Source organism: Malaya genurostris, chromosome 3 (genome assembly GCF_030247185.1).
Source record: "Malaya genurostris strain Urasoe2022 chromosome 3, Malgen_1.1, whole genome shotgun sequence".
NCBI classification, from domain to species: domain Eukaryota; kingdom Metazoa; phylum Arthropoda; class Insecta; order Diptera; family Culicidae; genus Malaya; species Malaya genurostris.
The window spans coordinates 133,317,686-133,332,559 of NC_080572.1; the positions used below are offsets into that span (position 1 = coordinate 133,317,686).

The window sequence follows — 14,874 nt, forward strand, 5'->3', positions numbered from 1 at the left end:
CTTTGTTTACTTTCTCTTCTATTAATTACCAAGCGGTTTTCACGTTTATCTTTCAACTCTTTGCAAGAAATGATACTCGAAACATTCGACTTTCAAACAGAATAGTGATATCAGAGATAATCACAGATAAGTGATTAAAGAGAAACTGTCACTTGCTTATACGCCCTTTTGAAAAATTAACCGAGATATTTGATGTCAAGTCAAAACTGATTTTCTTTAAAAATATCTGGCAATTCTGTAGTGAGAATAGTAAAAATTGCTTATTTATGAGTGAAATTGGACGAGCGTGTATTTCAATTGATATATTTTTGATCTTGTGACCACTGTTGGATTGAGTGGTATATTAATTTTCTCTTCAAACTAGTGTTCTGAGTCGAAAAATGTCCTCAAAAGATCGTATTCCTATTTTCCCTTCTCGCGGGTAAGTTTTTTCAACATGGGGACATTATACAAATAAATTTGAAAACGTTCTTTATTATTAGAGCTCAAATGCAAATGAAGGCTCGACTTGCAGGTGCTCATAAAGGTCACGGGTTGCTTAAAAAAAAGGCAGATGCTCTCCAAATGCGTTTTCGCATGATCCTTAGCAAAATTATTGAGGTAATGTGAAAAAATACTTATAAATAATTATAAAAATAAGGTAGTATAACCTTAGCTTTGTTTTATCTCTGTAGACCAAAACTTTAATGGGTGAGGTAATGAAGGAGGCCGCATTTTCATTGGCCGAGGCGAAGTTCCTTTCTGGTGATTTCAATCAGAGCGTTCTACAGAATGTTACAAAAGCTCAGATAAAAATACGAACAAAAAGGGATAACGTAGCAGGAGTTACACTTCCGGTATTTGAATCATACCAAGACGGTAGTGATCCATATGAACTAACTGGTCTTGCCAAAGGAGGACAGCAAATGCAAAAATTAAAAAAAAATTATCAGAGTGCTGTAAAGCTGCTAGTTGAGCTCGCCTCGTTGCAAACTTCTTTTGTAACTTTGGATGAAGTAATCAAGATAACGAATAGAAGAGTAAATGCAATTGAACATGGTAAGTGAATCATATTTTTATTTAAAAGACATTTTTATTCAGGCCTATTTGCGTAAAAGCTTTACGTGGCCGATTGAGCCGATTTTTCAAATAATTTTTTTTGAGTTGGATCTCGTTGTCATCCTTTGTCTAGGGGGAAAGGAGATTCCATTTCCCTCCTGCGAGGATTGAGGGGCACTTTGTTCGTGGTTCGTCTCGTCATCCATTGCCGCATCGATGGTATTTCGATTTCCGTCTTCTCGATCCGTCGATTTCCGTCTTCTTTTCGTTGCTAGTTGCTGTAGATGCATCTTGTACATTGGTTGCAATTGCTGATTGGTAGGAGGGTAAGTTGTTAACTGCAGCTGGTATACTTTGTTCTATAGGGGGGATGATGATGGATTCGTTGAAGGGGGTGCTTCATTGTTGGTGGCTGTCACAGGTGTACTGGGGTTGCTTGGGGTTGGTGTGAAGGAAGCACCGTTGTCCTTTGGTTTAGTTGTCTCCTTGTCCAGTTTATCACATGGCTTACCGTAGTGAACAGCTTTTTGGCAATATTGACATGTGGCCATCTGATTGTCATAGGTAACAAGTGAATTTCACGGAATTCATGTATCTTGACCGAAAGTCACATAAGAATCTATAGGCCTCTTCAAGTACATGCGTAACAAACGTACGCCATTGAAAATACCGGGGAAAAAATTCTTCCACTTTTCTTTTTCGATAGAGAGAATCTCTCCGTATTGGGACATAGTTTTGCGAATATATGAATCGGTGACGCTTGAGGGAAGATCATGAACACGCACTTCTATAGCACTATCATCCATATATACTGGAATGTTGTACTTAATGTTCTCGTGCTCCACATAGTGCACATTGTTATTGTCTTTTGCGAATTGAATTGCATCCAACTCTATAAAACTGGATGTACCCAACATTATTTGTCTTATTGCATTGAAGTAAATGCACACGTTTAATGTCAAGATTCATTTGCTCCTTAAGCAAATCTTAAAGTTCTCGTATCGTATCGTGTCGGCGGTAGCTTTTGTTCGTTTGGTTCACTCATTTCGAAGTCGTTCTATTGTGCACTACACAATACTGTACTTGGTTTCTTCTGTCCCGAACGTACGGTTTTGTTTTATCGACTGACTTGGATGAGATGTGAAAGCGAACTGAAGTGAATCATTTATCTATATAATATGAATGTATTAAAAATCATCGCATCAGAATATTGGTAAAATAGGGAATATTTTTCGTTTTGGCTGTAAAAAGATCCACAGAAAAACTTCTAACAAAGTTACTGTGACGCGAAAATTTTACGCAGTTCCATCAACATGTGCAAACTGCAATACCAGACTCTACTACGTAGAACACCTCTTAGACTGTGAACCATCTCGTGAATTATTTTAACTTTTAGTTAAAAAATAGGATATGCAATCTACTAGTCCATTCAGTAAAAAGCGTTCAAGCCGACAGGTTGTGTTACTGGTTTGTGAGTTAACGGCTATCACCGAGTCAAGGCAACTTTAGCTGCAGGTAAACAAAACCCGCCTGCGCCAATTGCAAACACAGCAAAGGCTGGTGTACAACCAATATTCGGGGCGTTCCCGACTTGAAGGCAATCGAAGAAGGCCATCCCATTCATACGCACAGAGGTGCGAACGCATAGAAGTGTTCAGACACAAAGGTGTGGAGACGAAGGGGTGCAAAGGCGCAGAGGTGCTAGGGCGCATTAGCGCAAAGCCGCAGAAACAACCACCAGGTATCAGTTTGTATGGTGTACAGTACCGGTTGCGGTGGACAAAACGAAGCATTATCGTGTGGTGCTACACAAGAAGCATCACACTCAATCGTCAACAAGAGCTAAGCTTTATCTAAGGTCAGGTACAGGCAGCGTGCACACCTAGCTCAGCAAAGACCACGACGACAGAGCAACGGAGATACAACACAGCAAATTTGAAATAGTTGGAGCGAGCTACACGCCGATTACCTGTGGAAAGCAGAAAGCGACTAACAGGTAGATCTATAATATTATTTTATTTCACTTCAAAGTATATTCTCGTTTGTATAATTCAGTTGAGATCAATTTAAACATATTTATGTAATGGATGATCTAATGGATGAGAATTCAGGAGATCCATCTCTGCCACCAGGCGAAAATTTAATTGTTCCTAACTCGCATAGAACGAAGTTTTACAATGAAACTTCGGCGTAAAATGAAGGCATTAAATTTATTTATTATATCTAAAGAACTGACATCACGATTTCCCGCTACCAAAGAGATAGTAAGTGTCCATAAAGAAAAGATCCGCGCTGTAGTCGATTCCTCATAAATGTGGGGAACGTGCCATCTGAGCCATTATGTTCTGATTCCTGAAAGCAAGCTAACGAGGTTGTTGTTTGTGAATTATTTACCCGCGAATATCGCGTATATATTCCTTCGAAAGACGTTGAAATAGACGGTGTTATCACCGAAGCGGGTCATTTGGTTAACGAGTTGCTTGAGCATGGAGTTGGACTCTATGTTTGAGGGAGTAAGGATACTCGAGTGCAAGCAATTGTACTCAGCATCTTCCGAAGAAGGAAACAAAACTTATCGACCTTCAGATTCGTTTCGAGTGACATTCGCTGGATCTGCCTTGCCTAGCCATGTCCACATCGATAGAGTTCACCTTCCTGTTCGGCTTTTCATAACAAATGTTATGAACTGCACGAACTGCGAAAATTTTGGCCACACAACTACTTACTGTAGTAATAAGTCGAAATGTATAAAATGTCAAGGGCCTCATAAGGATAATCTTTGCGAAAAGATATTGAAAAATGTGTTTATTGTGGGAGAGTCCTCATGATGATCTTTCAGTATGCGCTGCATTTAAGTTGCGTAAGGACAAAATGAAGCTTTATTTAAAGGCACAGTTTAAGCGCACATATGCAGAAATGCTTAACACAATCATTGATGTCCCACCTTTGGAAATCGAAATCGGGTTTTCAAATCATGCGGAGCCAGAGGAATCCGACTCTGACGGAAATAGTTAAGATACCTCGTTTGTCACTCCTCAAGGGTCTGTTAAGAGGAAACCACAAAATACCAAAAAAAAAACACATCAAATTACACATTCAAAAACAGATCCCCGGTGTTAAATCTAAAAAACCAAATTTAAAACAAAAAACTGTACCTCCTGGTTTATCAAATTCACAAACCAATCCAGGAACTAGCACAAGAAAAGACAATAATCCAGTGGGCTCCGTTTCACAGCCATCATTAGGATTACTGAAGTTTTCGGAAATTGTAGAATGGATTTTCGCAGCATTCAATATTTCTGAACCTCTAAAGACTATCATAACGGCATTCCTTTCAATAGCTAGAACTTTTTTGAAACAGTTGTCAGCTCAATGGTCAGTTCTTTCAGGTTTTGTATCATTTGATGGATAATTTATCATCCTCCGCAAAAGATTCAATCACTGTCCTGCAGTGGAATTGTCGAAGCATCATGCCAAAAATTGATTCATTTAAAGTTTTGTTGCATAGTCAAAAATGTGTTGTATTTCCTTTGTGCGAAACATTGCTTACATCAAACATAGCCTTAACTTTTAATGACTTTAACATTATACGTCTCAATAGAGACTCCCAGTATGGTGGAGTGCTTTTAGGAATTTAGAAATGTTATTCCTTTTATAGATTAAACATTCTTTCGACTTCTAGTAGAGAAGTTGTTGCTTGTCAAATAAACATTAAAGGAAAGGACATTTGCATTGCTTCGGTATATATTCCTCCAAGAGCTCAAGTCGAACAGCGACAGCTTAATGAAATTGTCGAAGCCCTTCCTGCACCACTTTTGATTTTAAGCGATTAAAATTCGCACGGAATGATGTGGGGTTCTGTTTACAATGATAGCAGATCATCTTTAATATATAATATTTGCGGCAATTTCAACATGGAAGTATTGAGTATGGGTAGCATGACACGGATTCCAAGACCTCCTGCACGTCCAAGTGCATTAAATTTATTTCTTTGCTCGACTTCAATTCGACTAGATTGCATCTTGAAAGTATTTCTCGATGTACACGGTAGCGATCATTTAGCAATCATCATCTCAATTAGCAGTAACAGAGGCATTGCTAATTCAGTTAATATTCCATATAATTTGAAAGAAAATATTGACTGGATTAAATTCCAAAGTAATATGTCAAGTATCTTAAATTCAATGGAAGAGCTCCTCCCACTTAAAGAATATGACTTCCTCGTTTGTTCGATTCTGGAGGCCGCTGAACAAGCACAAACCAAACGATTTCTTGGTCCTTCGTCTAACAGAAGGCCTCTAAACCCTTGGTGGGACAAAGAGTGGTGGGACGTTTTAAAAACGAGGAGGAACTCCTCCGAATTTTGAAAAATTCTTGGTTTTAGAAACCAAGTACAAGAACATACTTCGGGTCATAAAAGAGACATTTGTGGAAGGTTTGTCACGAGAGACCTCAATGAAGACTCTTTGGAATACGGCCAGACGAATGAGGAAAAGTAATGTAGGAAATGAGAGTGAGGAATACTCGAACCGATGGATATTTGATTTTGCGAGGAAAGTTTGCCCAGATTCTGTTCCTACGCATAGCATTATTAGGGAGTTTTCGCCAAACAATGGTACCATTGATAGCCTCTTTTCAATGATGGAATTTTCCATAGCACTCATGTCTTGTAACAATAACGTTCCTGGGTTGGACAGAATAAATTCAACTTGGTGAAGAATCTGCCCGACCTCGCAAAAAGACGTTTGTTGGAATTGTTCAACAAGTTTCTTGAGCAAAATATTGTCCCACCTGACTGGAGGCAAGTGAAGATTATCGCCATTCAAAAGCCGGGGAAACCAGCTTCCAATCACAACTCATATAGACCCTGCAATGTTTTTTTATTTAAAAGTCATTTTTATTGAGGCCTATTTTTAATTTTTTTTTGTATTCGATCTCGTTGTCACCCTTTTTCTAGGGAGAGAGGAGCTTCCATTTCCCTCCTGCGAGGATTGAGGGGCACTTTGTTCATGGTTCGTCTCGTCATCCATTGACGCATCGGTGGTATTGTTGATTCCCGCCTTCTTTTCATTTTCCTTGTTATTCGCAGTCTTGATCTTGTTGCTAGTTACTGTAGAAGCGCCTTGTTATACATTGGTTGCAGTTGCTTGTTAGTTAGATGGTTAAGGTGTTTTTGAAACAGGAGCACTGCATTCACTAGTTTCCGTTGTTGAGCGGTTGTTCTTGTTTTTGTTTGTTTTGTTTGTTTTCGCAGTGTCAGTGCAAGGTTTGCCGTAGTGTGCAGGTTGTTCACAAAACTGGCATGTAACCAGTTGATTTTCATACGTAATCAGCGTTTTACACGGATGTATCCCGTCTTGATCACAAATGATGTAAGATGGAATTGCTTTACGTAGTTCCGCCATACTTCCCTTTCGATGGAAAGAACTTCCCGTACTGCGACATACTTTCCCGAACATATCCATCGCTGGTCTGCGGAGGAAGGTCATGTACGCGTACTTCTATGGCATTGTCCACCATGTCCACAGGGATTTTAAATTTAACATTGTCATGATCAACACTGTGCACCCCGTTATCAATCGAAGCAAATGCAATTGCATCTCTTTCACGTTTGAACATAATGTACACACAGTTAGACGCCTTATTGAATTGAATCTCACTCACATCATTAACGTTTAGATGCATTCATTCTTTGAGCAAGATTTCAATTTCGGTTGCTGCTGGTTTAACTTTGCAGCGCTTGGAATCAATACAAACTGAATTTGGCCTTGTAGGCCATGTTTCTGGCTTTGTTAAATCGTATTTGCCCATTTCGTACACTCTATTGTTCACTACACTGTATTGTATTTGTTTCTGTTGTCTCGACCGTAAACTATTTGCGACTGTATCGGATGAGATGCGAGCACCCCAAATGAACGTTGCCATTGCAATGTTGTCCTGCATCAGAAATTTTTTCGAAAAAATTATTCTTCGACGTCTCGATACTTGGGTCGAGACGAACGGTTTGTTGTCAGATACTCAGTTTGGCTCCGAAAAAATAAAGGGACGAATGATTGCTTTGCATTACTTTCGTCTGACATCCAAATTGCCTTCGCTCAAAAATAACAAATGGCCTCTGTATTTTTAGACATCAAACGAGCATTTGATTCAGTTTCCATTGATGTTTTTTCAGACAAGCTCCACCAACATGGACTTCCAGCAGTTATAAACAATTATTTGGACAACCTTTTGTCAGAGAAGTGCATATATTTTTCACATGGCGATTTGGCAACAATCAGAATTAGCTACATGAGTCTCCCGCAAGGCTCATGCCTCAGTCCGCTCCTGTATAATATCTTTGTAAACGACATTGACAGTTGTCTCGTAACCCCATGTACACTAAGACAATTGGCAGATAATGGCGTGGTTTCAGTTACTGAATCCAAAGCTATTGATCTGCAAAAACCATTGCAAGATACCTTAGATAAATTGTCCGTTTGGGCTGTTTATCTAGGTATCGAATTCTCTGCGGAAAAAAACCAGAGCTGGTCGTCTTTTCAAGAGAGCGTGATCCCGCGCAGCTTCAACTTGATATGATGAGAAGAATGATCCAACAGGTTTTGACTTTCAAATACATCGGGGTGTGGTTTGATTCCAAATGCACGTGGGGAGGACACATTAGGTATCTGATAACAAAATGCCAACAAAGAGTAAAGTTTCTTCGAACAATAACCGGATCTTGGTGGGGTGATCATCCGGAAGATCTAATAAAATTGTATCAGACAACGATACTTTCAGTGATGGAATATGGATGCGTTTGCTTTCGTTCCGCTGCAAACTCTCATATTATCAAACTTGAGCGAATTCAGTATCGTTGTTTGCGAATTGCCTTAGGCTGCATGCATTCGACACATACAATGAGGCTTGAGTTCTGGTGGGAGTTCTTCCATTGTAAGATCGTTTTTGGGAGCTTTCATCGCGACTGCTAATAAGATGTGAGGTACTGAATCCCCTGGTTATTAGTAACTTCGAAAAATTAGTCGAGTTTCAATTTCAAACAAGATTTATGACAGTATATTTCAATCATATGTCACAGGAAATCAACCCTTCAAAATATATTCCTATCCGTGACAGCCTCCTAAACGTCCCTGACTCAACTTTATTTTTCGACACATTCATGCAGCGTGAAGTGCGTGGAATTCCGGAACATCTACGCTCAATGGAAATCCCAAAAATATTTTCAAGTAAGTTCAGTCATATTGACTCTGAGAAAATGTTTTTCACGGACAGATCACGAATTGAAGAGGCTACTGGGTTTGGTATATTCAACAATAATGTTTCGGTTTCATTTAGGCTTCAAGAACCTGCATCTGTTTATATAGCAGAGTTAGCAGCAGTTCATTATAGTTTGAGTGTAATCGTCACATTATCTCCAAACCATTATTTTCTCTTCACAGATAGTCTGAGTGCAATTGAAGCCATTCGCTCAAACGCTCCTGGCAAAAATGAACCGTTTTTCTTGGGCAAAATAAAACAATGTGTGAACGACATATTGAATAATAATTATCAAATCACAATAGTCTGGGTCCCGGCTCATTGCTCCATTCCAGGCAATGAAAGAGCCGATAGTTTTGCCAAACGTGGTGCTATTGAAGGTGAAATATATCAACCACCGATTGCCTTCAACGAATTCTATAGCGCGACTCTCCAAAGAACACTTGCCAGCTGGGATAGAGATGATCTGGGTCGGTGGATGCACTCAATTATTCCTAAAATATCGACAAAGGCATGGTTCAAGGGACTGGATGTGAGTAGGGATTTCATTCGTGTGATGTCCAGACTCATGTCCAATCACTACACGTTAGATGCACACCATCTTCGAATTGGACTTTCTGAAACTATTCATTGTGCTTGTGGCGAAGGCTATCGCGATGTTGATCATGTCGTTTGGGCATGCGTGGAGTATCGTGAAGTCAGATCTCAACTATTAAATTCCTTGCGTATCCAAGGTACACTATCCAATGTCCCAGTTCGAGACATTCTTGCTTGTCGTGACCTTTCTTACATTTAACTTCTTTATCATTTCATAAAGACAATTGAAGTTTCAATTTAATAATTGACCCTTTTGAGGATTAGTTCTGACTCCTACTGCGTCCATTAGTTCATCCAATAGCAAAATTTTAATATAAATGATGTGCTGATAAAAACAAACTCAAAATAGGTTACGAAATCAACAACAAAATGTATAAAAATTTCAGCTTATTTTATAATTCATAGCAGTTAACCGTTTGATTCAAATAATGTTCTTAAGCAGATTTAATAATAAATAACGAAATACCTAATATGATATTTAAAAATTAAGAGGAATATGTTTTATTAAACTCAAATCTTTGTGACTATATTAGTATTATATTAGAATAAGAATTCTATGTAAATTGCCTTAAGAAATAAATCTACTAGTCAAGTTTCATCTCTTTTGCAGTATGCAGTTGGTTATATGATTACCGAATCATGTACTCTTTGTTACCTTTTCGAATTGCAAATGGCGTGGATAACAGCGTCCGAAGCTTCCACGCATAGTAGTTTAGTTGCATGTTAAAAGTAGCTCTCTTTTAGATTACATTATAGAATGCTTGCTACTTTCTCAGACATTCGTTACTTTTACTTAGACCCATACTAATGCTCCACTCACTCATATTCTACTATGCGAATGCAAATTGAGTATACCATCAAACCATATTTAGTAAGTATAAGTTCTATTCAATATCTTCTTTAAATATTTCAGCGACGCATTTGCACATGGTGAAAGGATCAATGCACAATTCCTGGCCGACGCCAGTGTTCAGTTGGTCAATGTTGTGGGTGTGTTCGGAGGTGACCGATAATGAATATAACACGACACAAACATTAAAACTGACTTTATTAATAGACGCACAGTTAGAGGTAAAAACGCGTGTTCCTTATTCTACTACATATCACATTCTGATTCTGACACATAGACCGGATGCTGGTCGGTGCATCAACTGAGTGACAGTCGGGCTGCCACCAGTGAGCCCAGCAATTACTATTGGGTTGTAGGGATGGTCACGTCTCCAACATCTCCCCTCTTAATACAACTGATAGGGATCGAACCATTGCGGAGCTCTTCTCCCCTCCTTAATCTTTTTAATCGATCGTTTAAACGTATCCACGAATCGCTCGGATTGACCTTTCGATTGAGGGTGGAACGGTGCTGTTGTAAGATGCTCGATGCCGTTGTTCGTACAGTACGATTGAAACTCTGCACTGGTGAATTGGGATCCATTATCACTCACCAGTGTCTCTGGCATTCCCAAGCGAGCGAACAGATCTCTGAGGATATTCACTGTGGCGGCTGTAGTGATACTTCTCGTCTGCACAATTTCAGGTCATTTTGAAAAAGAGTCTACGACAACCAGGTAGTATTCCCCGTCGATCGGTCCAGCATAATCAAGGTGAACGCGCTGCCACGGTTTTGTTGATTTAGGCCATGACAACGGCGCTGACTTCGGCGGTGTTTTCGCAGCCATCGCACATTGACGGCAGGTTTTGACGAAATCAACAATGTCGCTGTCGAGAGTTGGCCAATAAACATAAGACCTGGCAATCGCCTTCATTCGCTGAATTCCAGGGTGGCCACGATGAAGTTGATGAAGACTACGCCTGCGATGGGGCGAGGGTATAACCAGTCGATCGCCGAATAGTATGCAGCCTTGTACCGTGGTAAGAGATTCACGTCGAGCATAAAACCGTTTGAGCTCTGCATCGGTAACGGTCTTAGGCCACCCATCAAGGAGGTAACGATAAACTGCCTTGGTAATAGGATCGGACTGTGTAGACTGTTGTACGATCCTAAAACTTAAATGAAAAATGGTTAATGCATCTTGTGTAACTGACCTTAAGTCATTTTCCAGAGAGACCGAAGCAATCACATAATCTTCCTCAGGCCTGACGTGCTGGCTGATCAGACGGGAAAGTATATCAGCATTGCCGAATTTCGCTGTCGGAACGTGCTCGATGGTGAACTCAAAGCAATAGCGTAAGAGCCCAACGTTGTAATCGGTTCGATGTGTAAACAGGAATCCCTTTCCTTGAACCGAAGATTCTCAGCAACGGCTCGTGATCTGTCTGAAGATGAAAGCGACGACCAAACAGCATTTTATGAAACTTGGTCACCGCAAAAATTATCGCAAATCCTTCACGATCGGGCTGACTATAGTTTTTCTCTGTCGCTGTCAATGCTCTGGAGGCATGGTACACAACTTTGAGAGTGCCGTCCGGAAATTTGTGTGATAAAGTAGCACCAACACCAATAGACGACGCATCTATAGTTTTTCTCTGTCGCTGTCAATGCTCTGGAGGCATGGTACACAACTTTGAGAGTGCCGTCCGGAAATTTGTGTGATAAAGTAGCACCAACACCAATAGACGACGCATCTGCCGACACCACTATATCAAGTGCAGGGTTGTAGTGTGTCAACAGTAGGTCAGATTTCAGCAACTCCTTAAATTTGATGAATGCCGCCTGGCATTCTGCTGTCCACTTGAATTTCGCATCCGCTTTGAGCAGCTCATCAAGAGGATACCGCAGACAGCGCATACGAGGAACAAATTTTCCGTAGTAATTAATTGCTCCAAGGAAGGACCGAACACCGGATACATCAGTGGGCGATGGCATTTCGTTAATGGCTTGAACTTTTGCTGGATCCGGGCGAAGGCCATTGCGGTCAAGCAGATGACCTACATATTTGATTTGAGGCTGAGCGAAGATGCACTTTTCCACTCGGACGGTAAATCCAAACTCGCTGATTCTTTGAAACACTGCGCGAAGGTTTTCCCAGTGTGTCTCAGTAGTGACACCACCAACGACGACGTCATCCAAATAACCACACGTATGAGGAAGACCTGCCAGCATTGTATCGATAAGTTGCTGGAAAGCTCCCGGTGCTGTTTTGACTCCCGGTGGCAGACGATTGTACCGGTAGAGTCCACGATGGGTGTTGATGGTTAATAAATCACGACTACTTGCGTCAACCTCTACTTGCAGGAACGCATCCGACAGGTCGATTCGGCTAAATACAGTACAATTAGCCAACTTGTTGAAAATCTCCTCCGGTAGCGGTAACGGGTACTGATGCGGTTGCAGTGCATTGTTGAGATCTGTAGAGTAATCTCCGCAAATGCGAATGGACCCGTTCGTTTTTCTGACAACGACGATGGGTGCTGACCAGTCCGAAAAGTCTACCGGTGTGATGATTTTTGCTCGTTCCAGTCGGTCAAGTTCGTGGTCAACCGTGCTGTGTACTGCATGAGCCACTGGACGTTTCGGACGAAAAACTGGAGTTGCATCTGGTTTCCGTTTCAATTTCACTTTTGTTTTCGTGCACAACCCTAACTCGTTTCTAAATACACTCGGGTATGCCGCTTTGAGTGACTGCAAAGTGATAGCAGGAACACTGACGTTGTTGCAGTACATGCTAATGGGTAATGAAAAGAGACCGAATGCTTCCATCACGTAAAACTGACAGTGATGTTATTCACCGTTGAAAGAAACTAGACAGCTGAACTTAAACAAAAACTGCAATCGGTCGCCTGACGCTGTTGAGGCTAGCTCATTTACTGGTGCAGTGGGTGTTTTACCTATTTTCTCCCACAAGCGTTTCGAAACGATGCTTACGTCAGACCCCGTGTCCAACTGTAGACGCACTTTCACACCGTTCAGCACAATTTTAACAAAACGGCGCTTTTGATCGACGGTATTTATACGGAGATTTACGGTTTTTGTATTTAACGATCCTGAGTGCTTTCTGTTTCGGCTGGTCTTGAAATTTCGCTTGGCAGAGGAACAATATCCCTCGCGATGTCCGATGTTGCCACCGCAGTCCTTGCATTTGTGGCTCCGATGAGTGCAGTCTCGAACGAAGTGCATTCCCCCGCAGTACCAGCAGGGTGTAGAGGGAATATTTTTGCTCTTGTCTGGTCCGGCTGTCTCCACTGGTGGCTTATGTTGACGTTTTGAAAACTGCTGTTTTCGCTTGATGAAATTCACTGATGACGTTGATGCTGATGACTCGATCATTGCCGTGTCCCGCTTCAGGCACAACAATCGCTGACGATCTTCCGAAAGATGCTCTAGTGTGACGTCATCACGTTCTTCGATTTTCGCCAGCAGCCGCGTTCGTATTTCGCCGTCTCCCTCTGACTTTAGTCCGCAAACAAACATTAAGCATTTAAACTGCTCTTCGGACAGCTTGCTCAGCTCGAATTCAACACAAGTCTTGTTGATTCGACAAGCGTACGTGACATAATCATCGGTCGGTTGTTTGGTTACCTGTAGACACCGATACCGTTTACTGATGACAGACTCAGCAGCGCCGAAAAGAGTTTTCAGTTTTTCCACTGTATCGCTGAATTTGTAATCTTTTGGCGATTTCGGCAAGATGTAACTCACGTAACGTTCGTGTTCTGCTGATCCTAGTTTCCGCATGAGCAAGCGGACGTTCGCTTCATCGTCCAACCGTGCGGCATCTTGCTCGAACAAATCGTCGTATCTGCCATACCATGCAGCGAAGGTTATGTTTCCGTCCGGATCGTAGCGAAACTCTTTGATGTTGTTCGCCAGCGAGTCGAGAATCATTTCAGGGTTTGGAGGGACCTGAACATTGATCGATGATATGACACTCCGGAAGAAATCTTGCTGCTGCTGCATTAGCTGTTGTTGCTGCTGCTGCATGAATAGCTACTGCTGCTGCATAAGCTGCTGAAAGAGCTGGTAGGTGGTTTCTGTAAAAGATGAGCTGCTATTCGCTGATTGTTGCGATGATGGTAGACCGTTAAAAATGGAGCTGAATGACGCGGATGGTTTTGCTGCATTCCCGGGTGCTGTGGACCGCCAGGTAAGCCGGTTCCCGGTTGCTGATGCTCCGGATTGAGGTTAGATTCCGCCATGCTTCTCGTTTTCTCGTGGGTGATGAAGATTGGCTTCTGATCGCCAATTTAACTTAAATCCTCGTCGCCACTGTTGTGGGTGTGTTCGGAGGTGACCTATAATGAATATAACACGACCCAAACATTAAAACTGACTTTATTAATAGACGCACAGTTAGAAGTAAAAACGCGTGTTCCTTATTCTACTACATATCACATTCTGATTCTGACAAATAGACCGGATGCTGGTCGATGCATCAACTGAGTGACAGTCGGGCTGCCACCAGTGAGCCCAGCAATTACTATTGGGTTGTAGGGATGGTCACGTCTCCAACAGTCAACATAGACTAGTTCGTCTGGTGAGGAATTGAAATTGTATATCCTGGATCCATAGATGGACTCGGTTTAAAATTTGCGCTATTCAGTTGCCCGACCGGTAAACCCACAAACGGTTCTTACGTTTGTTGTATTGCAATTATTAAACCACTTCATATCTTTTTTATTTCCAGTCAAGCCCAAAATAACTTTCCATCCGTCAAACTTAAATATAAGCCGAAGTATTAGTGCAATTTAACTTCTCGACCAAAAATAACTGCTCGACTGTCAATTTATAGCTAAAAGTTAAAATAATTCTCGAGATGGTCCACGGCCTTATTTTTAATCAAGTAGTTAAATTTAACTAAAATTGCAGCCCATTAATTTTGAAATGGCCAGATGGAAAGTTATTTTGGTTTAGGTCGTCATTCAGTTAAAACCATTCAAGCGAAGAGGTTGTGTTTCGATTAATACTGCTCGTGAGTTAACGGCTGCAGGTAGTTAAAACTGCTGGTGCTAATAGCCAAGGCAATTTTCGGGACGTTTTCCGACTGGAAAGCTAGCAACGAAGGCCATCCCGTCCATACGCACAGAGGT

At 41.3% G+C, this 14,874-nt stretch overlaps 1 protein-coding gene across 1 annotated transcript in view; it reads left to right on the top strand.

Annotated features, from left to right (window-relative positions):
- The first annotated feature begins 262 nt into the window (after window positions 1–262).
- Window positions 263–14,874, top strand: part of LOC131434524 (V-type proton ATPase subunit D 1) — a 72,425-nt gene continuing 57,813 nt past the window's right edge. The window contains exons 1-3 of the mRNA XM_058601277.1: window positions 263–421; window positions 483–600; window positions 675–1,038. Of these exons, the coding sequence (XP_058457260.1) occupies window positions 381–421; window positions 483–600; window positions 675–1,038 (523 nt within the window). The 5' untranslated portion in view covers window positions 263–380. The remainder of the gene's footprint in view (window positions 422–482; window positions 601–674; window positions 1,039–14,874) is intronic.